Here is a 25,164-nt window from a genome sequence, read left to right on the forward strand (position 1 = left end):
ATATGCATATACGAACTGATATATATATGTATATATATATATATATATATGAATATGTTCAACAATTATGTGCAACTACAACTAAAAGTTATTGAATGTGCAACATCAACGGCAAATACATTTAAACCGATATAAATCGAAATTTAAATATTTAGCAATATTTGTTATGCAAAACGTGTGCAAATAATACACACAGCCAAATATCAAACTAAGCAAATATTTGTGAACAGACATAAAGCCAACCAATAACCAAAGTGTGTGTCTGTGCAAGAGAGAGAGCGAGAGAGAGAGAGATAGACAGTAGCAGCAGGAGAAACAGAGACAGCAACATTATACAAATACAAAGCAAACAAAGTTACAAACGCAGCAATTGACAGCTTCCATTTTAATGCAAACTAATTAAAACCAAAAGAAAAAAACAAATAAATATATATACACATATATAAAGTTACTATTTTCTATAAAATATACGATAGACATATTAATATTAATATATACAATATATAACTATACAAATCAAATTGCAACTACATATATATATATATTTATTTAATATATATATATACATATATTGATAAACAGAAAATTGCCAAGATTCGGCTAATCAATGCTGCAATACGAATCTACGTGCAGCCATAGCCATCAGCCACATCGCAAACAATCCTACAAGGAGTATCTACAGCAACACCAATTACAAAAGCAACAACAACAACAACAGCAGCAGCAGCAACAACAACAACAAGCGAAACCTGTACGCATTTTCAGGGTGCACTATATACGTATCAATTCGAAAGACGGCAGCAGCTCCAACTCGTCCTCGAGCCGATTGGCGGCTGGGATAGCCTCGTCGGCACATGGACCCAAAATGAAGACAATTGCGCCGAATATTCGACGGCGGCGACGCTGCGACAAACATCATTTGGAGCTCTATTGCAATGAGAGCAGCAGCCAGCATAGCAGCGCCGCTGCCGCCGCCGCCGCAGCCGCCAGCGGTTCCAGTCAAACCACCATGACTCTAAAGCCAGGCGGTCTCAGGCTACGTGAATCGATAACGGCGCCCAGCACCGCGGCCAGTTCACCGGTGGATGAGCAGTTTTTCATACCGGCACCGCCGATAACACCGCCGCCCGCTTTCCTCACCGAGGGCTATAAGCGATCGAGCACATCGGTCTCCACATCGGCGCTGCCCAGTGCCACACAGGAGCAGCATCAACAGCAGCTGCTGCTCCCGCCCCCGCCGCAGCTGGCCAAACAGCAGAAGCCAATGGCGCCGCTGGCGCCCAAACTAAAGCCAAAGACAACGGCAACAATTGCCGTCACTCTCAATAGCAGCAAGCCACGTGGCACAGTCAAGCGAAGTTTAGGTAAGCAAATGTGACAAAGAGTGTGGAAGGGGGTGGAATGTGAGGAGGTTGATTGGATAATAAAGCAAGTTAATGAATTTTATGATTAAATCAGTTCCGGCATGCCCCTGGAGTTTAAAAGCTCTACTTAATTGGTCTATATTAGAATGAAAATAATTGTTGACTTTGCGACTTGTCCATGAATTGGTCTGTGTATAAAGTGAAAGTGTATTAAGTCTATGAAAACTTGACAACTAAAGCATTTTCATGACTACAAAAATTTAACAAATTTCATTGCATAAGTTTTGAGGTGCAGAATTTATCTTTATGAGAAAACTGTAGAAAAGTGGAAATGTGAATTTCAAAAATTGTTTGAGCAAAGCCAAGTGTATTTCAATAAAAACGAATAAATATAGTTGTCAATTAGGAAACTACGTTCTGGATAGATCCAACTGCAAGCACATATTTTGTGGCAAGCACAATTTCAGCTGGGTTTTATCGAACAGAATGTGTGAGTGAATTTTGTTGCTCTGCAAGCTGCATGGATATACGTGACTGACTCCTAACTGAAGTTGTGTGAAGCACCAACTTCTTGTGTCGCTTTTTTGTGCCGAAACTCGATGGAAAATTGGTCCCTGGCTGTTATATTTTGCTCGGCTTCAATATAAATTGCGTAAATGTTTTATGTTATGGGGGTTTAGGAAAGGGTTGCCAGTCTTTGGGATGTGTGTGTGTGTGTGTGTGTGTGTCTGAGTGTATGGGTAGATCATCAAAATGTTGATATGACCCCCGTGACAAATTGGTGGTCAGGGGATTAAATTTAAGCCAGACACACACGCTTACAGCGTGCAACAAAATTGAAAATGTTGGTATACCCAGCCTGCTGCTTGTGATGGTGCAACAGCAGCTGCTACTGGTGTGTCAACATTGCGCTGTCTCCTGCTTATTTGTAAGCCCAACCCGCAAATCGATGTTTGACACTCGCAAGCGCGTACCAAACGTTGTTGCTATATAAGTGTGATTTAGTGTGTGTTGACTGTTCAAATAGCATAAAGTGAAAGAGAGGTTTGCACACTGCTCAGCGGCAAGGTCGACACACAAATGTTGCGGTGCTGGCCGTATAACGCAGACAGCATCCGAATGTCAATAGAAATACGTTTAAGCTGCAATTGCAATTGCAATTGCAATTTCCACCTATTTTCTCAATAGTCGATTTGCATTCGCAAAATGCACCATAAAAACGTGGCTGCATATTGAGCTGAGCAATTTCAAGGAATAAAAAATGTGTGAAACAAATTTGGTTATACGAGAAATCTAACGATTTGCGAGGACTTATTTTGTCCTGTGACTTAATCGAATCACTTTCAACTGCTGCAGCTTAATATTCCAAAAATGTCGGCACTATTGTGCAATACATTTTTCCATTGATTTATTCCATTTGCATAACAGAATATCAGTGCTTTGTGAGTGTGCCAACTTTTGGGTATATGGTAATCAAATAATGCAAACAGGCAGCACTCATGACTCAATACCAACAATACCAACAAAATTTACCTGTGTAATAGATGCATGTGAAATATTATGAAATATTTTTGCACATAATAAACAATTTCAACAGTCAGTAGGCACGAGCTCTACTTAGTACTCAGCTGGTCATTCATTTCATTGTTAAAATATTTGATCGGTTGAATGGCTAGCAACCATATTTTGGCCAAATCATCATTGCTTTCTAAGGCTTAATGGAAGCGATTACCATGGCAACTAATAAACAATAATGATTTGGACATCGCAGTCGAGTGCTTTGATTTATGGACATCAGTAGTCAAATGAAACAGGATTATTCCTTTAATAAGGCACATTATATTTTGTGTTGCAAGCGTCTCGTATTTGTTAGGCCTTCAGGCAAGTGCAACAAGGCTTCTATTGAAAATTGAATTTCCTAAGTGTCCTCGGGTGTGCAACTAACTGATATTATGGCTTGATTTTGATTATATTTTACTCAGCAACGTTTTCGAGCACCATTCTTAGGCTCGCTGATTTGATTTTCTGCTTAATTTTTATTGCTATTTGTGTATTTATTAAATGTAATTGATCGGTTATTGGAAATTGTAAAGAAATATAGTATATATATATATATATAGAAGAAATATATATAGAAAATATGTAAGTGCATTAAGTTTGACGTACATTCAAAGTTAGCCTGTTACAACCATTCCAAATTCTATTCCCATTCATCGCTCAGTCAAATTTTCAATCAGTTGGCTGCACACAAAAGCCAAGCGAATTTTAATCTTATTGATGGGTTTTTTCGCTTATTTTGTAAACGAATTTTCTTAGCTGACTGGCTGGCAACTTTCGCGGTTGTGTATGTGTGTGTGTGGATGTGTGTGTGTGTGTGTGTGGATGTACTGGAAGTTCAAATTAATTGGCAGTTAATTGAAAAGTTTGCGTTCAGTTTGACTAACTTTTAAGTGCACTTTCTGCTCCACGTGCCAAAAAAAGAGGAAGCCAAAGATTAGATCGAATATTGCATTGGTTTAGGGAATTTGACTAAAGTTGCACTAAGACGTTGTTGAGTGGCGGGTGGTGTGGATTGTTGGCGTTGGGGGTGGTGGTAGCTCTTCGAAAGTATCGCTAAAGAAATTCTCGAGGCAATTGGTAATGTGGCATTGAAGTTGCCACAAAAACTTTCGTTGACTCTCGTGGGGCAGGCTAAAAGCTGCAAGCCGCATTATATAAGGGCAAGTATAATGAGGCCAGCAAAACATATATACACACTCACGCACACACACACACACACACACACACACACACACACACGCACACACACAATGAAGTAACCATTTCGCACAGCGCAGCATTTAATAATTAAATGCAAATGGCAGTTCTTATAATCGCAACGACAGTGGGACTTTTGGGCGGAAACTGGGAAGGTGGTTTGCGGCTTTCGCGTCATAATCCATAAACATTAACGCACCAGTTCCGCGATAAAATCGTAAGTTCGTTGGCTTAAGGGGCGGAGGGAGGGAGGGATACGGGGAATTTGTATATGTAGAACAAGAACAGGGTTGCTTTTAATTAAATGCGTGACTTGTTGAAACTTTTTTATGATTTGTTGCCGCCCGCTTAAATTGTACCGCATTTAAGATGTGTTGTTTAAGTCAGACTCCAGACTCCTACCTCCTGCCAGTCACCTGCCAACCGTGCCGATTAATTTTGCGGCTGTAAGTCGATTTAATAAAGTATCACGTGTCTGGGTGTCTTGCGGCTTAAACGCTTAAAGGTTAGTTAAGCTCTGAATATCAATTATAATATTGAGTCCATGCTAATATCAATTACATAAATTGAATTGATTAACATTTAATGTCTTAATTGAAAAAGTAAAGTGAATTAAGTGCTTCACGCGCAAAGGGAAATTCAGCTAGCTAGACTTAATTGGGCAACGGGAAAATCATCTGATGTGAGCAGACCACGAAAGGTATAATTTCTGTGTATCCCATTTAATTAAATAACAGCAAATATATTCTGCTGTATTATAATAATTATTATTAATTGTATTTCTCGAAATTCCACAGGCTCATTGATGATCAATTTGTATTTTATTTATATATATATCTCTTTTTTAATAATTGTCTTACAACATTTTCTCATTGAAGCAAATATATCTTTTTATTTACAGGTGAGTTCCAAGGAAAACTAACCAAGAGCAAATAAACTTCAGCTAAGTATAAGAATATATAAATCGTATTATACGCTACACGAGCAATATGCTTTTGTTGCAAAATTTTATCGATTGGGTGGTATGCAACAAACAAATTGTTTACTTTTGTGAGTGTGTGTCTGTGTGGAAGGCATTAATCAAAACGTTTCCAAAGTTAGATATGCGAGCACATAAGAGAAAGTGGAAGGGAAAGAGTATCTATTCCAGCTGCTGTAATCAATTACAGTATAGACAAGTTTTTTCTTCTTTTTTTTTCGTACTAAAGTTTCTGCTTTCTGCTTTGGCACTTCATAAATCGCCCTGACAAAACGAAAACTATTTGCAATTTGTGCCACCGAGATTACGTTGCTGCTGTCGGAGCTGTATGCTAGTAATCTAGTGCCAGCGAGCAATGCGCTTATTTATGAGGCAAGTTTATAACCTGGTCAACATGCTTGACATCCCCATACCCCGCCTCATTGACTTGAAGAACAAGAATTCCCGTGCCATTTCCGCCGGCTTCATTTTCTAGAAAACCCATTTTGACAGCGTCTGCTTATCTCGTCTGCTGTGGTTGCTGTTATTGTTGTTCCAGCAATAACAAGAGCTGATGGCATGTCAGCATTTTGGATAACAATTTAAATTGAATTTGCACACACACACACACACATACAGCCACACACACACACTTGCATGCTGCAATCAAATATGTGGCTCGTTTTTTTTCATAGCACACTTTTTCGGGCCGCATTTAAATTGCCATTTTTGATAGTTTGCATTGTTTTACATAACATTTCCAACTATGTATGACTGACTGTGTGTGTCGCTGTGTATGTGAGTGTGTATATTTTGGCGTTGAGCCAAATCCAGTGTGCAACAAAAAAAAAAATAAATAATAACAGCTGAACAAAAATTTGCATTGCAAAAAATGTGTAATTAAACAGCAGACAGATAAAAAAAGCGGAAGAGAAAGAGACAGGGAAAGAGTGAGAGAGAGAGGGAGGGGGCAAATGTGGCCGGAATAATTCTTGAGCCTAGCGGCAAAACTTTACGCACTTTTCAATGCATTTTTTACGCGGCACGTGGATGCAGTCATGTGTGTCTGTGTGCGAGTTTATCAGCTTGCTGCGTCCTTGCACACGCACTGCAGCAAAAACCATAAAAATCAACATCCGGCAACTGCAGCAGCAGCATCAGCAGCAGCAGCAAGTGGCAAGTCCAAGGTCAACTTTGTTGAAGGACATGCCAGCAGCAGCAGCAGCAGCAGCAGCAAGAGCAACAGCATTCTGTTCTCATCCCTTGCCACACCCCCACACACACACACACACACACACAATGTCCTCGTTGGCTTTGTTCAGTGGTACATGTATTTGGTGTTCGCCGCTTGAGTGCCGCCATTTTGCTTGTTTGTGACATTACAATTCATTGCGTTTAGCATTTTGTGGTTCTGTGGCAACAAGTTGAGGTAACTGTTTGTCGCCTGCCATTCAATCAGCCAGCACAGTGTCCGCAAAATGCTGACGAGTAGTGTTTGTGTAGGACTCATGTTGTGTGAACAATTTGGGGAATATATTTATGGGGAATATGAAATGTATACTATTTTTACAGAGACAAATTGTGGACATTTAAATTGCAGTAAATTGTTTCTATTATAGCTGTCGGATATAGTTGCTCGATTATGATGATTTTTGTGCGAAGTATAATAAGATACATATTTGGTGAAAAAGTTAAAAGCAAAAATGTTTTGCTTACATACAGAAGAACATACGACTCAACTAGTGATGCTGATCAAGAAAATATTTATCTTATGAAGTCGTAGACATCTTTTCAATGCGCTACCAACTTGAAGACGAAATTACAATAAGGGTATATCAAGAATTTTCTTTCAACTTTGGGGCTTTCCCAACAAGCAAGAGAAGCACATGCATCACGTAGATGTTTTCGTCTGTTAACAAGACAGGCACAAGCGTTGCATAACAGCAACTTAGAAGCAGCTAAACACAAGTTAACTTTAATGTTAAATATTAACTTGTAGTTTAATGCACATTATCGATTCGAAGTTCAAGGCTCCAACAAGTGAGGTGCAAGAAACTCAGTAAGCAATGAGAACTAACTCGATGCCAGTTTATCTATGCGCGCTTGTGTTTTGCACTCTCTTTCACCACCTATCTTACTCTGCCACCCATTCCATCTCACTCTGCCACTCACCCATCTCACTGTGCCACTGTGCCACCTCTATGTGTGCGTCACTCAAAACTTTGCATAATTTTCTACGCCACATAATTCAAATTGTTTGCTCGCTCTGCTCGTTAAATAATTTAATGCTAATCTTTAAATTAAAATCAGCTCCATTAGTATAGTATATATGTATATGTATATGAATATGTATATGTATATATGTATGTATAGTATATATGAAAAGGCCGAACAGCAGCTGCGAGCTAAAATGTTTGCACTTCCTGTGTAAAAAGAAATTCTTCATTTTTATTTTATGTTGCTGTTGTAAAAACGATATCGCTTTTTGTTTTGTTTTGTTTTGTTTGTTTTCTTCTCTTTTTTCTTGTTGGCTGCATTGTTAAAGCCAAACATTTTATTTACTGACGTGCTACACGCTTCGTTTGTGTTGTTGTTGTATTTTTATTCGGTATAAATTGTGCGGGCAAAGCGACAAAATCCCAAAAACTTTGTCCCACTTCTTCGGCTGCGGCTGCTGGTGCTATCCCTCTTATAAAAGCTAGCTAGCTGCGCAGCCACGCTATTGCTGTCTCTTTCTGCATAAAATATGCGAGGCTGCTTTCAACACTTTGCGCTGAAAATTTGCACAATATTTTTCCAGCTACTGTGTGTGTTTAAGTGTGTGTGTGTGGGTGTGGGTGTGTATGCGCTGTGGGTATTACTGTTTTATGTAATGCCAAGCAGAATATTCAGTCACTTAAATGGATGCCAGTGGCGTGTATAATTCAAGCAAAACCCGTCATGTCAAACTGCAAGCCATCCAACCACCCAAAGCATCACGTGTCAAACTAATGCAGAAAGTGTCACAGAATAGAAATTAAAAATTCAAATTAGAATGCGACAAGCTTCGTCTCACAAATTAAGCGTTTCCGCCAACACAGCTCAGCTACTGACTCAGCTAGCCCAACTCACTCACCATCATCATCTATCCCTAAATTTTTGGTCTATTTCTGAAGGTTTTTATCTGTTTTTGCTGTGTCACTTGGTAATTCATTTTAAGGCAACGCTTGCGGCACTTCTTGTGCCGGCTTGAGCATATTTTTGGGTTAAATTTTAATTTCCTGCAACTCAATGTCGACTTCCTGCCACCGGACTCGCATTGTGCGTTCTTCAGAGCGACGTGCTTCCCAGGAGCCATTTTGCCATTTTGCCATTTTGCTGGACTGGTTGGTAGGTCTGGTCTGCTTTTAGCTGATTGGGTTACTTGCTCTTGACGCTCGTAAGGCGCTTATTGCAGCACAAAGTACCGACTAGTAGTGTACATATTGAAATAAATTCAAAAGTCCTCGACTCCTCAGGCTTTTCTGCTCAACTTATGTGTGTGTGCCAAAAATGCTTCAGAGTCTTAAAATGTACAAAACACAATTTTAATTAACCCTTTTCGTTTGAGACCGGTGCTTTGATGGTCGGCCAAAAGGACACACAGCTGCGACCTCAGCTGAAAATGGTGGCCCCCAGAAAGAAGTAAATCACTGCTCTTCCAGCACAACCTTCAATATGTGTATTTTATTCTTTATGTACTACGACTACTTTATATATATCTCTTTATATATATATATATATCTATAGTAGATGTAAGTTCGTTTATTTTACTTTGGCCTTTCTTTTTCTTGTTCTTTTTTATTATTTTGGGTGTTGGTTTGCCTTCGGTCGTTGCATAATTTCTTGGCCTGCGTTTTTTGTGTTCTTCACTTGTGCTTTAGTCTGTGTATCTGAAGGATTACAAAAGGATATGCTTAGAAGGCCTTTGAGCCATTTAAAGTATATATCATAAATCTTACACAGATATTTATTATCTTTGTGTTCATCAAATATAAATATATAAAACAAATGCGAGCATCATTTGAAATTAGCAGCCAGTTAAATATTATTGTTTTTCGTATTCCTTGGACTCATATAAAATGCTCTTTCAACTATGCCCCCAGGTCAGATCAGTTCTTTGCAGATTGTTTTGATTATACTTTGTGGCTTTTAACTTTTGAATTATTCATTGACGTCTTTGGTCAAGGTCAGCACCACTCGGCGGTTTCTGGCTGGCCATAAACTATGCAGTAAAATGCAGTCTACACCAGATTTGCACCCTTGATATTGCGCGTTGTCAGACCTTGAACACAGGCACGACCTTGACTCTGGGTTTCACTTTTTCTCTGTCTGATGTCATTATTATGATGATGATGATGATGACGATGACGATGATGATGATAATCATCTGTGTTGGCAGCAAAAAACATTTTTCATGTCTAATGACTGTCAAGCGTTGAAATTTTCACAGATTTGGCAAGTGAGGCAATGGAAAAAGTTTCGCTTAGCTTAGTTTTGGGTACTCTTTTATCAAATTTACAACTTTTTCCAGAGGCTGTCGCATATGTTTTCATCATCTTTATTCTGGCATAGCTGAACACTATGTTGCTGGTAGTTTTACTGTGATTTATTCATCCAACCGAAGCTGTTGTGTGGCGCCACACAAACACACGCTTATCAGTTGTTAGCAGACGGGCTTAATTACATTGTATCTGTTTGCGGCCGGTTTGTGTGCGAAAGACAAACAATTCTATCAAAGTTGTTAAAACAAGAGTAAATGAACTCAATTCAATTAGTTGCCTCAAGCAAATTATTTCCATGAAGAGCAAGCATAAGATAAGTTGTAATTTGGCCATATAAGTTGTGTAGCCTTGATTGATTGCCTCTTAATTACCTTACGGCTAATTAGCCAAATGCTGAGCGCAATATTAATGGTACAACGATATGCGATCCGATGCGATGCGGTTATGATAGATGGATGGGACAGAAACAGAAACAGCACGGTTGCTTAGCAGGTTAATTAGTACATATAAATAACGACTATTGTTACCAAATTTTTTAATATCAAGACCACTTGTTCTTTATGACAATTTTTAGTATGCTTACTGGAATCAATAAGTGTTCAAATTACACAAAAACAAAAAAAAGGATAAACAACCTTTGCCAAGAATTCTTCAAATACCTAAAATGGGCAACTGGTTTAACAGAAACCTTACTTTACTAATCTATGCCTTTCTTACCCAACGCAACCTATTCTTTACTGCCTCACTCTTTTTAGAACCTAACCCAACATCAAACAAATAATCCTAATCACAGCTGACTAGCTACTAGGCAAGTGTTTTGTGATATATACATTTTCTTTGTTGGTCGTTCAATCATCAATTGGGCTAATCGCATCTCATCAACATGTGCTGCCAATCTGCAGTATGACTGTGCTAATCCGGCATGTTTGTGAACGCATTTCCGCACACACATCTGCAACGTCAGCGTTCGCCAAGCAGCGACGTCACCGACCCACAAAAATCCGCCCCCAAATGCTGCCAAGATAAACAGAAACGAAGCCAACAAGACAGCGAGCAGCGAGCAGCGTGCAGTGAATTTTCCAGGCAGCGGCTCGCTAAATATGCTGACGATGTTGTTGGCCAAGAAAAAAAGCAATGAGCAAACGTAGCCAAGCGAATCATAAACTATACGCGCTTTTTGGTTATTTTTTTGTTGGCTTTTGGCAGACTGACCTTCACCCAATGGTTACGCTACGGTTCGCATTTGTTTTCGCTATTCTGTTGGCTTTTGAGTGACGCGGAATTTTAATGAACTTCACCTTCAAAACACATTCTAATATTGCGTCTTGTGTCTTGTAGACGCCCTCTCTATCTTTACATGTTAATGAACTTGTGGGTTTTACGAGGATGTTGGCATGTCCAAAATAAGTATTTTTGGCTAGCATACTATTTATATATGCAGAGCGTCTAATTTATTTATAAAACATTTACTGTTTATTATATTTTATAATTATTACATTTTTTTTTTTTTTTTTTTGCATGTGACACATTGACTCACTCAGCGAGCATTTCGAAATATTTTGAAAATATTTTTAAATATTCGAATGGGACATGATTCATTTTGTGGGGCGCAACCAATGACAAATCCTTAAATAACAATATTTTCTTATTTGATTCTTTTCTTCTGGCGCTGTGACGTCAAAGTGAGCGAAACCTGTAGGAAAAATATATATGTCCACCAGCACATAAATCATTTGTTTTATTTCCATTGCTTGAATTCTTTGATTGCCAAATAATACAACAAAAAAAACAAACGCAAGAAAAACATCAGTGCCACAATCTTGTACAAATATTCAAACGCAAACAACACACAACACTAGCAGCTCAAGCAAACAAATAGTTATTCTCGTATTTTTTGTGGTTTATTGCGTAGCTGTTATATCTTTTAACGACTTTGAATAAATAGTTTTATGAAAATGACAAGGAATAAAATATAAAAATAAATATATAAATCAGCGCAGTTGCCTTCTGGTGTTGAAATCATAAACGACGACAACTTGTTTGATTAGGCAAAGACAAAGACAAGAATTTATTGCCTGGGATTAGTAAGTGGGCGTATATATTCTCTATCGAATCAAAATTCTTGAATTTAAGAATTACTTGAACATTTTTATTGGCACTCTTTAAACGTGAATTGCCTGTCAGCTACAATTAATCAGCAATGCAAGAGCTTCATTAATCATCAGCTGATCAGTTGATGACATTCAGCTACAAGTCGCCAAACACAATTCTGTGTGTCTTGCCTTACATAGCACGAGGCTTTTGTTCTATTCGCCATGCATCATCAATCACAACCACCGGCAGCTTGAACTGGCGGATATGCTGGAATGCTTGGCTTTAATTTATGATTATTGCCGAGACACACACACACACACACAAGCATGAGTGAAAAAATTGTCATTAATAATATCATTTTCATTATGTCAATTTGTGGAAAACTACGCATTGCTTTTCAATTTGACACTTGTCATCGAATTGGCTCCATTTATTTACACACTCAACCAAAAGAGAGACACTATCTGGCCACAAATAAACAACGGGACAACAACAGTACTGTTGTCAGCAACAGTAGCCACATCAGTCGCATCTTCATCATCATGGCCATCATCACACTGTGGCCGGCTGACCTTGACGACTTCCGCTGTTGCCAATAATATTATTGCCAATTTATCACATCTCTTAAGACAACATTTCGGACCCAGCTGGGAATGTTTTGCTTTCGATGTTCGCTGCCATTTCCGCTGCCAATACAAGAAATTTACAGCTTAGCCTAGACAAGCCTGCTGCTGTTAGACAGAGAGAGAGACAGAGAGAGAGAGAGAGAGAGAGAGAGAGTATCTGTCCAATGCTACATAATTCAGTGAGCCTAAATTTATGTGGAAACTAATTGCTCGGCTTTGCTCTGCTCTTCTCTGCTCTGTTGTGCTCTGTGCCAGTAAAAACACATGGCGTATGATTAATATGCTCGAGCTTTTATCATTTTTGGTTTTATGCTTTCCTTTTCTGTTTATTTTCTTTTTTGTTTTGATGTATTTAAGTATGTTTGTTAGATGCCTGCGACCTTCAGATATTGATTGAAGTCACAGGAAACGCCCCAGCGATGCACAACAATAATAAGTATACACACAACTGATGAGGTGCTCAGTAATATGTGGCGTCAACGCACTTCATATGCTCTCTCCCAGCTGATAAATTCTTGTAAACTACATTGTAACTCAATCGATGACTATACGCAATACCTAACTGAGCAAACTTCTGCACATAAATCAATATATAGCCAACAAAAAAAAAAAGAAGCAATTCTTATACCCATGTAAGCCTGAACGTTAGCTAGTCTAAAGGATAAAACACGCATCGAAACACGCCAGATTAACGCATATATCAAATGTACCCTTGAACAATAGGAAAAGAGCCAAATTCCGCTAGTAAGTTTATGGCCCAGAATGGCCAACATTCATATCGGCTTACGAGTAGACAAAACGATATATGTATGTATGTATGTATGTATGTATGTATGTAGGTAGGTATATGTGTTTGGCTTAATGTTGCTTTTGGTTTGTGTGTGCCTCGCCTGGGCCAAATTGTAATCATAACTCGAGCGACGTGTTAAACATAACAAAAAATAGCTGCAAGCACGTAGCCAAACAACAAGTAACACAACTGAAAAGATACACACTTGGGTGTGCTGTGTCAGTGTGTGTGTGTGTCAGTGTGTGTGTGTGTGTGTATGTGTGTGTGTGCGTCAATATGTATACGTTGCTATATCTGTGTGCTTGTGCCTGTGGTGGAGTGCTTTTGTTATTTTTCGGCTGCCTTCGCTGTCAAAGTTTTATGCCTGAAAAGCATTTAACTCGCGATGCTCGTCTACTTTTGCATTATTGTTGTTGTTGTTGTTGTTGATGTTGTTGATGTTTTTGTGCTGTTCGCTGTTGTTTTTGTAACATGCGTGCGAAATATTGGGTGTGAAACGTACTTTTGCCCGTTTTAGCCTCGAGAGTGGCAGCGTTAAAGTGACGTTTACTGTTATTCGAGCACACAACGTGCCACCTTCAAAGCCGCCACGTGCCACCTTTCCAGCCCTCTCAGCCGCTCCTTAACCCCACAAGTGGGTTGTCGAAATGCTGAGATGCTTAAGCCTTTAGGCAGATTTGTATCCTTGCTCTCACACACACACACCTAGGCACATTAAAGGCTTTGTTTCATTAAATTTAAACCTTAAATATGACAGCCGTTGCCCCAGAAAAGCGGCTAAAACAAGTGGCCCAAATGAGCTCCGGGCGAGATTGAGAGAAAGATTTTGCCTTGGTTGCTTACCAACAAAATCCTCTTTGATAGGTTTTACCTTTTGTATTCTCGCCAGGATGTCTAAGTATAGCGTGTGCATTAGTTGAAAATCTGTAACTGTGATTTCTACATGTTGACTGTGAGCTTGTGCTGAGAGTCACTTAATTTATTAAACCTCAAAGCGAACTAAGTACTTTTCGCGGTGCCAAGTTCTAACCAACTTTTCTATTAGGAAATAACTCTTGTTTTCTGCATTTGCTACGCGATTCTGCAACAAAAATGCCTTTGAAATATTCCTTGAATGTGTGCGAACATTTGTTGAAAGTAATTTTGAGAAACAATATTCGAATTTCTTTTGTTGCTTATTTATTACACATATATTTCTCAAATATTTATGCCCTGGCATTTTACTCATTTTGTGTTGCCTACTTTTCAGCGACTATAAACTTGACACCTCCATGCCCATGTGTGCTCACTCAGTATTTGTGTGTGTGTGTGTGTGTGTGTATTTGGTATTTGCTGTGTTGGGTGGGCAGCTCGTAAACTTTTTACTATGCTTAAAATGCTGTTGTTATTTTTGTTATTGTAAACATTTTGATTATGTTGGCAACCACAGCTCAAGTTCCAAGGCAGCAAGTTATATTTGGGTGTTGCTAACTTTAGCATAACTTTTTCTCTCACATTCTTTGACTTTCGCTCTTTCTCTCTCTCTCTCTCTCTCTCTGTCTCCATCTATCTCTTTGTTTCTCCATTTGTTCGTTTTCTGTTGTGCTCAATTTTATTTTCATGGCATTATTTTGTACTTTGAGCGGCGTTTTTTATGCGGTCGAAACAGTTTTTCATCAATTTTTCCATTTGGGTCCACGGTTCGCCTCGGCCGAAATTAAATGTTATTGGTTCAGCCTCGTTTCCTTACGAGATACGCCAATTTTTTGGCCATAAATCAGATAGAGCTCGAGACTTTTCAAGATTTACGCACCTTTTACACACGACCTTTGTAAATAAAACGAAAAACCAAATTTGTTGAATGTTTGCCTTTCCCTTTCGTTTTGTGTGAGCTGCTCTGTTCTCGCCTATGGTTTTTTTTTATATCTCTTTTGCTATTTTGCGGGAACTGTGCATAACTTTGTGCTGATTTCATCTATCAAATTAAGAAAGTAAAAGCTAAAAATTTGCTCGACGTTCGCCGCTCGTAAATTTGTGGCGTCGCCAAAAAAATATGTCACCGAACATTTTTCGCCTCGCAACATTTTATAATAATAATATTCCGAGTGGCTGCGCTGCTAAACAATGCTTCTAAATATTTTACCGAATGTCTTTGGGAAAAGGAGAGGAGGGTGGCATTTGTGAGGTGGCTGACGCTTCGAAAGTGTCAACTGCCATTAAAATTTAATTTCGACGACCGTCTTTTGCGCAGTCAAAACACAAATTTGACGCTTTGTTGTCAAACAAACTCAATTAAGTAATTTGAAAAAATATTTCATTGCCCAACATTTTATTTTCGACAGGTTTCTTAAGCGGTCTAATTGAGTGTTTAGGACCAGACACAAAGAAGCTTTAATAAGGACTTTTCGCTTGTTTACTTTCGTAATTAGCGAACAATTACGCAATTTGCCAATTGTAAGCTGTTTTGTTTTCTGTGTTGACGAAAACTGAGCCGACTTTTCATCTTGGCAAAGAGAACAATCAATAAAGCCATTGAAGCAATGGTGAGGTACTCTAAACAAAGACAGGCTTACCCAGCGTTCTTATACATAATTAAAAATAATTTATTCATTTTTCTGAATTCGCTTACCATAAAATTATCTCTTGTGTGCGTAAAAAAGTTTTACAATGCCATAAACAATAATGATGCATAAAAAAATGATTTTCTACTAAATACTTAATGGTAAAAGATATCAACTGATATAAATCAATCATCAACATTGTGATCATTTATGCATTTCAGACTAAGAACATTTCTTTTGTAACTTTTAGTTGGATACACTCAAAGATGAAGTATACATTGCTCATATGCATTAGATAATAATAGAAAAATGTGATAAATTAGATGGATTATAATTGAAATGATATAATTTATGTGTAGCTTTGCGTAATGGCTCTTAAAATACGACAGACACAAACAGATTGCAAGTCTATTTTCGCATTAAACTTGAAGCATAAACATTTGAGAGGTATTCATTGAGCAAACAACATGAGATCGAATCTAAAATCAGCAAAACAAAGGTTATTTATAAATGCAGACGCATTGCACTTCATCAACTAATATTTAGATACCAAACAAACTTGCAGCGATTCATTAATGAATAACAAGTATTTACAAGACATTTTACTAATTGACTTTGGCCAAATTGTATAACCAAAACTAGCATTTACTCTTGACAGGGATAGAGAGAGAGAGAGAGAGAGGGATGGAAAACGCCCACGCATTTTGTATATACTTTATATACATAGAGTAGCATCTTGACAGGCGCGACGGGCAGTGTTGAAAATTAATTTATTTTCGATTTTTCACTTAACTGCGGCCACCGATCTGCCTGCCCCCGCTGTTTCCCGCTGGGCATGCTGTGTGAGTCGCCAAGCAAAGAATTTGAATTCATTGGGATTTGTTGTTTGCATTTGAATTCAGTTGCTAAGACGGCAACAAATCTCTTGCTAATCGCATCAAAAATGCGGCAGTGGCAACGACACAAATATTTCAATTCTATTTATAGCCTCAGAAGTTTTTCTGCAGTGTAGTTGTGTGTGCTTTTGTGTGTGTTTGAGTAGATTGTATGGTCGAGTGAGTTTCGCTTTTGATGACTCTGTGCCATCCGGCCAGTCGGCTGACTAAATTCAACGACCTTCACCTTTATACACATTTTCTCTGCTCCAGACGCTAAGCTCAAATTATTTATTTATACGCTGGCTTTATGTTCATTTCTGTATCTTCCTTTGTTGTTATTGCTGCTGTTGTTATTGCTGCTGTTGTTATTGCTGCTGCCGATGTTAGATGTTTGCTGTTTGTTGTTTGTTGTTAGAACAATTTGTGCACAAAACAAACTTAATTTATTTTTAATCGCCATTTAATTGGCTGCCCGCTGTTTCCCTTTCACTCGAAATGCCAGCATTAAAAAACTTGTAATTTCTGCTAAGGTATTTTGGTAGTCTGTTTGCCTGTTTGCCTGTTGTGTTTGTGTTTTTGTCTGCACCCTGTTCTAAACTTATGTGGGTTTGTTTATTTTTTACGTTGCTCTCAACTCTCAAAATGCCAAACGCATTTGCGGCCCCCTTCCAAATGATTGTGGGCCAAATGTGTCGTCGACATAGCGCCTACGCCGAGAGCAAAAATATATATTGAAAATAAGCCATGCAGCGAAAGGGCAAAGTTCAGGTGGTTGAAGTATAACCACCGAGTGTCTCTACACATATATAAACTGACAGCCGTAGGAGCGCACGCTCCCTTAACTGAAATGTGGCGCTAAAGTGGCCTGACAGGTGCCTGAAGGAATGACAACTGCCTGTTCCAGTAAAACGATCTCGCAAAAAGAAAAAATAATACAAATAAAAAAACCCAGTTGCTGAAATGCTCTGAAACTGAAGATATGTTAAATTATTTATGTGACAGGTGATTTAATCATACCTCAAGCCAACAGAGCAACTGCGACAAGTCAATATATATAATATAATTTGTAACAATATTTAACAAATCGATGCGTTTGAGCAAAAGATATTTATCAAGTAGTTGAGACAGATCTTAAGTAAGAGAAATTGAAATAAACAAATATTGAAAAAGGTTGTTTGAAGGTGAAGTAAAATATTGACACAATTGTAGACGAATAAATATGAAAAGAAGATCAGAAAAAGAAGAGTTAACAAAATACAATAATGCTGAAAAAATACTGAAAACATTTAAACTCTTGTTAAGCAAAACAAAACGAAATAAAAAGAATTTGTAAACTTAATCTACTTTATTCTTGGAAACAAAGAATTGTAGAAGAAAAGTAGCTCTTCACTTTTTCACGTTTTCTGCATTAAATTTACAAAAATAAGCTGTCTCAAGTTTCTAGTGGCCAACAACTGAAATTTATTTCGCTGTATAACATTTTCAACTTCCACTTAACCCCAAGCAGGCACACAATGCAAATGCGAATATCACAACTCTGGGGAAAACAATATGTTACATGTTTCGCTTAAAAGCAAATGACAGTTTCAACAGCTGTTTCAGCAGCTTACAGTGACGACGAAAAAAATCTCACAATTTGATCTGCCAATCAATAAAAAATATATTTGCCAAATCCAGCTAAGGGCCAACTTCTAAACACAAAAGCCAAAAAAACTCTACTCCGAGGTTTATGAATTGGTGTACCCTAAGTGAAAATCGAGTAACGTAAAAAATATGAAATCGAATTGAAAGGAGAACAACTTTGAGCATATGCAAATTGTTTGGGCTTCTAAGCGAGCTGATGACAGCCCCTGATTGGATTAAGAAAACATAAATTCTATGCAATTCTATGACATTTGTGTATTTTATATAAATAGACAATGTATGTTTTGTACAGGTGTGCGCAGTTTCAAATTGAAGGCGCATGAATCAGACGGCACTTTTGCTAGCCTTTGGCTAACGATATGCCATTAATTAAATTTAATGAAATATGTCGTTGTGTTGATTTTAGCGGCTGCAACACAAATTGCAGGCTTCTTTCGGCAACTGCAATGCGCAACGTGGCGTATACGTGTTATATACGAAACTGAAGGTCAAAATTTGGCAAAGAGCGTGGGCATGGACGTGGGCGTGGATATTGGGCGTTGCACTTGCCTGGTCACGTTGTGCCACTAGATCTTCGTCTACATCCACAGCACATGTTGCCAGACGATGTTGCATTTATTAAACAGCATCCCCCACTTTGGGCTTGGAAACACTGTTGTCGCACTCGGCATTAGAGTAACGCAATAAATGTCAGGAACAGCAGTTTGACAGCTCCTCCTGTACGTAACACAGGCACATTTGTGAGTGACGTCAGCAGCTGTCAGTTAATGTCCAAATTTGGCATGTAGTCTGTGTATGTGTGTGTGTGTGTTCGCCGCATTCCCTCGAGATGGGAGCCATTGTGGTGGAAGTTTGCTCTTTTTCACACATGCCACAAATGAAAATTAGGCTATGAAAAGTCCAGTATGTATAAACAAAGTATACGAATATTTGTGCTGCGGTTCGTCCCAGGAAACCCAAAATGCCTGAAATGCACAGCCTTACATTGTTTATTTATCAAATATCCACACTCTGTCGGAGCCAAAAATCCAGAGCTGCCAACGAGCGAGAACAAAGGCAAACGAGTACCCAGAGCAATAGCGTACTCACATCAAATTTGCTAATAATTACTCAGAGACTATAAAATATCCTGTAAATGCAAAAATGTATTTGAATCTGTGGAAATTAATATTTAAATTTCTTTCGATTTGGCATCATTTTCATTTGTGAGAGAGCTAAAAAGAATTATCAAAGTTCATATTTAAATATTATTATTATTATTATTGTTACGCATAGTATTGTTATATATATATATTAGTAGCTGTGATTATTCCTTAGAGCCTTTATTTGCATATTTCAATCTCAGCTAAGAATCAGGATGCTCATTGTTCAGTTCGGAGAAAATCAGTTGGGACTTCAGTACACACATTGTTATCCCCAATGATTTCAGTATGGTGCCTGAAACTCTTCCCCATGTGGAATTGCTATCACAGGGTATTTGAAACCGAATTTTAGTCGCTCGTTAGGCCACTCTTGTTAGCCTTGTTTGCTGTGCCGTGTGCTATGTGTGAGTGAGTGTGTGTGTGTGTGAGTGTGTGTGTGTTGGTTGTGCAAACACATGAACAGCCACACAATTAATTTGTGGTTTTCTTACCGAGTTCCGCTGCGCAGTTATTTTTTTTCTTTTACGGCTCTCTTTGAATTATAAATAAATAGATCTGTACATTTGACTCCATGGAATTGCAGGTCCCAATAACGTCACGTCACACAGACAGGCAGCCAGCCAGCCAGCCAGCCAGGCAGAGTTCGCATATAATATTGCCTACTTATTGGCATGCCAGTTGAATGGGAATGTGTCAGGGACATGTATCAAGAGGTGGATCTCTGCCTGGACCTTGGCTCGCCTGCAGATAATTGATTAAAGGCCAAATGGTGGACGCCATTATGCTTAGCCAGATGTTGCCCAGCTAATTAGACACTAAACTTTCTGCTTAATTAATATTGTCATTAGGGCGCAGATTGTGAGCGCAGAGAATGGCGAAATTGTGAGTGCGATAACAGGACACCAGACGCCATTGATAATAGTAATTGTATAAAGTGAGAAACGGTTGGCTTTTCAAACGACGAACGCTTTATACACTTATTTCGGTGGCAAAAACTCGACATTGTAGAGTAGTCAACCAATTAAGTATACTAGTAGGCATTTTACTTTAACAAAAACCATTTTTTATGTTTTCCAATTATATTTTTAACTAATTAGATCTAATCGAACCGGCCATAGAAAGTAGTATATCGGTCAAGATATACTTTACAGCACTACATATTGGGCGACATAGATATTATGCCTTTTGAAAGTGTATCAAAATGCAAATGAAATATTAGAGACTAATTGGGTAAAACGACGGAATAGATGAAACCGAAGAGATACACAGAAGTTTGGTTGTAGTTACACAAAGTTGAATTGAAACAAGATTTATTGCATACCCAAACCCCACCAACAAAAAAACCATGTTGCTTTGAATATCGACGCTCAATTTCAATTAAGTATAGAATTTGATTGAATTGCCCTGCCATTAAAGTCAGCTCGCATTTGGGAGTATACGTTTGAATTAATCTTGACTCTGTTTTACTTATATGCGTTGAACCCAACTCAAAGTCATGAATTTGTTTATGTGGTCGCAGTTTTTGCTTTATTTTTCCTGTGGCCTGTTGGCCTATTTCGTGACGTTTGCGAACACTGTCAGCCCATAAATTCTTAGGAGAGGGGAGTGGGGGGGAGTGAGAGACAGCAACTTGCCAGTTAATACAAAAACATTTGTCGCTATAATTTGACAGGCACATAAATTCATTAAAATATTCTCTGCACTCGCAGTGCGTGCTGGTTTTTCTTTTAGCCAACTGCTTTTAGCCATGACCAGACCCTAGACTTTTGCCAACATCTCATGAACTTGATGCTTGAAAATATTTTCTTGGCTTTCAAATTTATTTCATTACTTCATCACTCGCATTGTTATAGTATTTATACATATATGTTTATATGTATATATATATATTTGTTTAATGTTTTTATTATTTTCTAGAAAATATTTTTGCAAACACGTCAAGGCACTGCCCCTCTCCCCTTCCCGCCGCTGGCATACCCTTTGTATTTAGTCATTTGGGCTCTTCTTTTCGCACCAGCCTTTCTCTTTGGCTCCGGGCCAACGGAATTTGTATCTGTTTCAGCTAGTTCGCTCAGCCCTGCCACGCCCACCTCCCCATTCCCCCATTTTCTCTGCTTACCTCTGGTAATTTGTGTGTTGTTGTTATTTAAACGCGATTTGATATTTATTTACGTGTGATTAGCAACAATTGGTAAATGTTTTCACATTCGCCTTGCAGCATTCCTTGCAATTTAATTTAATTTAACTTTTTTTTTTTCTTTCGGCTATTCCGCATTTTCTGTAGCGCATAATTCACTTGTTGTTGGCTTTTTATGTACTCAATTTTGCCATTAATTGGCAGCAAGCTGATTTTTTTGTATCGTCTGCGAAAGATATATTCATCTGCTGAGACCATAAATATTCGTGTGTGTTGTGCGCAGATTTCAGGCCCCTCCCTTTGCCCCATCCTCCCGGCTGTCTGTCAATTGTAACATTTTGTTCAATGACTGACCGAAGTATTTAAGAACTTGTTAGGAATTTCTTACTTAATTGCTTTTTCGGCATGTGGCAAATGGTAAACGATATCGTGACGGTTTGGTTTGCTTTGCTTGAACAGCAACAAATCAATAACAGCACATTCTGTATATGTTTATATTTTTATTTTTACTTAGGTAATCAATAATGTAGGTTATTGAGCAATTTCCGCTCGCTGAAGTTTTTGCAATTGCGCAGGAAACACCTATAGAATATATATATAATTTTAATCTCTATTCAGATCTTTCTGTTTAGGACTCTTTCTCTCATTTAATTGCACTTAATTTTTCAATTCTTCTTTAACGTTCCCTTGGCAAACATTTGTTATCCTTGCTGAACACAGTCGCAATTGAAAATGCTGCATAAATAGAGATAAGCATTTGCTCGAACAAATAATAAAACACAGCATTTTGCCAGTTTCCAAATAAAGTGCTACTGCTCTTCTCTGCCATTTCTCATTATTAACGAGAATGCCCCACTTACACACTCCGAACATTTAGCATTCACTCAGCTGTGCGCTCTGCTCTTGGGCATTGTTTTTTTTTCTCTTTTTTTTTTTTTAAACAAGTCCCACCTCGACTGCCCGAATGTGGCCAGGGTCTGAAGAGACCCAACCGCTTAACCCTTTAACAACAATTAAAAATATTGCACTTGACCACGGGCAGGTCGAAACAAAAGACGAACAACTGTGTGTGTGTGTGTGTGGAAGTATATATATATATATATGTGTGTGTGTGTATGTGTGAGTGAGCACTGTGTGGCCACTCAAGTGGCTGCTGCCCTGGCAGGCAATTTACAGTTGGCCCGAATAGTGCCACAGCTGCTGTCCAAAAGGAAAACCGAGAAAACCAAGCAAACCACCAGCCAGCATGACAATTAATGTAAGAGCCCATCAAGTGTTTGCTCAGCGGGCCCTTACATGCTTCTCTCTGCCCCTGTCCCAACTTGCTCTCAGTTAGGTAACATTCTAGTAAATTAGTTGGTTGCAGCTTGTTGCAACTTTTATGTGTGGTTTTTACTAATTCTTTTTTGCTCTTTCTCTCTTTCACTCATTTGCAGAACCAAGAAAAGACAAGACTGATGCACAGCAACACGGTGGCAATGGCACATTATCAACACCGAATATTGAGCAGCCCACATGCCAAGGCTCCATGCTGCCGCCACCTGGGGGCGGCAGTGGCGGAGGTGGTGGTGGTGGTGGCGGTGGCAGTGGCGGTGGCATGCACCACCAGCAACAACACAACCAGACCGATTCCAATAACAAAGTGGAGCGACCCAACACCCTCGGTGGCAGCAACAAACTGTCGCGGCGAGGTGTCAACATTTGCTACCACAACGAGCACTGTAAGTGAACCAATAGCATTTTCTACTACTTTCAGAGTTGCATTCAAACTTTCCATAGCTATAACTTTGTTAAAAACTATCCACCAAAGCTTTTTATTCATGGTTTAACCTGTAGAATACAACTACATTGAAAGATTTTAATGAGATTTTTCGCCAATAAATCCAATAAAATTAGAAGCAAATTTTATCTATCGCTCATCGAGAAGTGCCAGGTTTCCTTTTAGTTGGTTTCAACCCCACACTTCTCACTCACAATACACCAAGCCACAACACACACACACACACACATTTACATTTAAATCACTGGCTAGCTAATGAATCTCACACATTCACTCACTTTTTATGTCTTGCCTCTCTCTCTCCCAACTTTGTCCCCGATTATCGAATTGTAATCGTTGTCGTTTAGATGGCAGCGACGATGCTGGCAAAATGATGGGTGGACCGCCTGGTAGTACACCACCGCCCTATGCAGGGGGTAAACTGCCGGCGGGCGTTATGCTCAGCGAGCTACCGGAGCCACCGATTCCGGTATCGGAAATTGGACCCATCCCACCGCCGCCGATGTTCTCCACGCCGAGCCCGACGCTCATCGCTGGACGACCGCACGGGCCCGGCGCCATGAACGATCAGGACTACCAGCAGGACTACGACTATGATGGTAAAGACAAGCCAAAAGAAAAGAAAAAAAGATAAAAGAAATACTAACACCAACAAACAGCTAGCTTCAGCTCATTACAAATGCGCACTTCATAAACTATGCTAGTGCCCCAAATCCTGTAAAAGCCCCTATGTGAAAATCTATAATAAACAACTACAGCTGAGACTCGTATGTTTAACTTCTGTGTCTTCTTTTGCCCTGCACAGATCACGATCCCGACCAGGATGAGCTCGACTCGGATGATGATTATGCGCCGTATGGCGGCATACATGCTGCCGCTGGCAATCATGTTCGGGTTATGGATACGCAGCGTGTCGAGGAAATTCCAGCCAAAGAGCCAAAACCAAATGCAGTTCCTCTCAAATCGGCGCTGAAGAAGAAGGTCGGCATCTGCGGCCCCACCTCAAACTCTTCCTCCCAACCAGTCACGCCCACACAGGAGCATCACAGTGCCGCCCAAGCGGCTGCCATTTCCAATAGCAATGGTGGCATCGGCTCCATGGCAGCAGCAGCTGCTGCTGCCGCTCAACAGTCGGCCAGTCAGCGTCCGTTGGTGGTGCGACAGGATGCGGCGGGCAATAACTATTCGCTCAAGTGAGTAACTGAACTGCCCCACCACCCAATAGTGGTCACGTGTGCCACACAAGTTTTATTATATTTGTAGTTTCTTTTTGGTTAAGCGTTATATTTCTCTTTTGTTTGTAGTTGAAATTTGTTTTTACTTAACTCTCTCTCTTTCTCTCTCTCTCTCTCTCCCCCCTTTTGTCTCTCTTTATATACTCATCACATTTCGCGCGGTTTTTCCCACATGTTTCGTTCTGCTGCCACTAAATTTGTTTCTAAAAAATTAACCGATGCCCGGCCCCGTTGATACTCTGTTTTAATATAAATTTCATTTGTTTTTTGTTTGTTTCTCTTGCGTGTGCGTGAACAAAACACGTTCTTCTGCTACCCCCCCAAAAAAAAACCCCCTCAACTACAATTATCTACAACAATAAACAACAACAACAACCTCAACAATACCTCAATCTCTACTATACAATTCTCTACAATATATACAATCAACAAACAACAACTAAAATAAAAAAAAACCAAACCCGAATCCGAATCCGTTATTGAATCGAAATCAGGCCTATACTACGACCACGGATTAGAATATGGTAAACATTTTATAGCTAATTTATTTGTTATGTGGAACGTATGCCAAAATGCTTATAGAGTACTTTATCTTTCTATCTCCACACCATTCTCACTCAATCCATCACTTACACTTGCTCTGTTGTGACAAAACCCGCAAGAACTTTTATTTTTAAGTCCCCCAATCCGCAAAAA

General features: G+C 39.0%; 1 protein-coding gene across 15 annotated transcripts in view; it reads left to right on the forward strand.

Moving 5' to 3' along the window:
- The window catches only part of LOC6558304 (phosphatase and actin regulator 4), a 105,389-nt gene that overhangs the window by 75,421 nt on the left and 4,804 nt on the right, over nucleotides 1-25,164 (forward strand). For 6 of the 15 annotated variants that reach the window (XM_032743162.2, XM_032743159.2, XM_043215612.1 and 3 more), the window contains 4 exons: nucleotides 22,890-23,174; nucleotides 23,581-23,832; nucleotides 24,039-24,426; nucleotides 24,963-24,992. In XM_032743162.2, the coding sequence (XP_032599053.1) occupies nucleotides 22,890-23,174; nucleotides 23,581-23,832; nucleotides 24,039-24,426; nucleotides 24,963-24,992 (955 nt within the window). Of the gene's footprint in view, nucleotides 1-576; nucleotides 1,365-22,889; nucleotides 23,175-23,580; nucleotides 23,833-24,038; nucleotides 24,427-24,962; nucleotides 24,993-25,164 lie in introns of those variants that run through there. The other 9 variants (XM_032743163.2, XM_032743160.2, XM_032743164.2 and 6 more) reach the window with 4 other exon arrangements.

The sequence above is a fragment of the Drosophila grimshawi genome, unplaced genomic scaffold (genome assembly GCF_018153295.1).
Source record: "Drosophila grimshawi isolate 15287-2541.00 unplaced genomic scaffold, ASM1815329v1 contig_44, whole genome shotgun sequence".
In the NCBI taxonomy this organism is placed as follows: Eukaryota; Metazoa; Arthropoda; class Insecta; order Diptera; family Drosophilidae; genus Drosophila; species Drosophila grimshawi.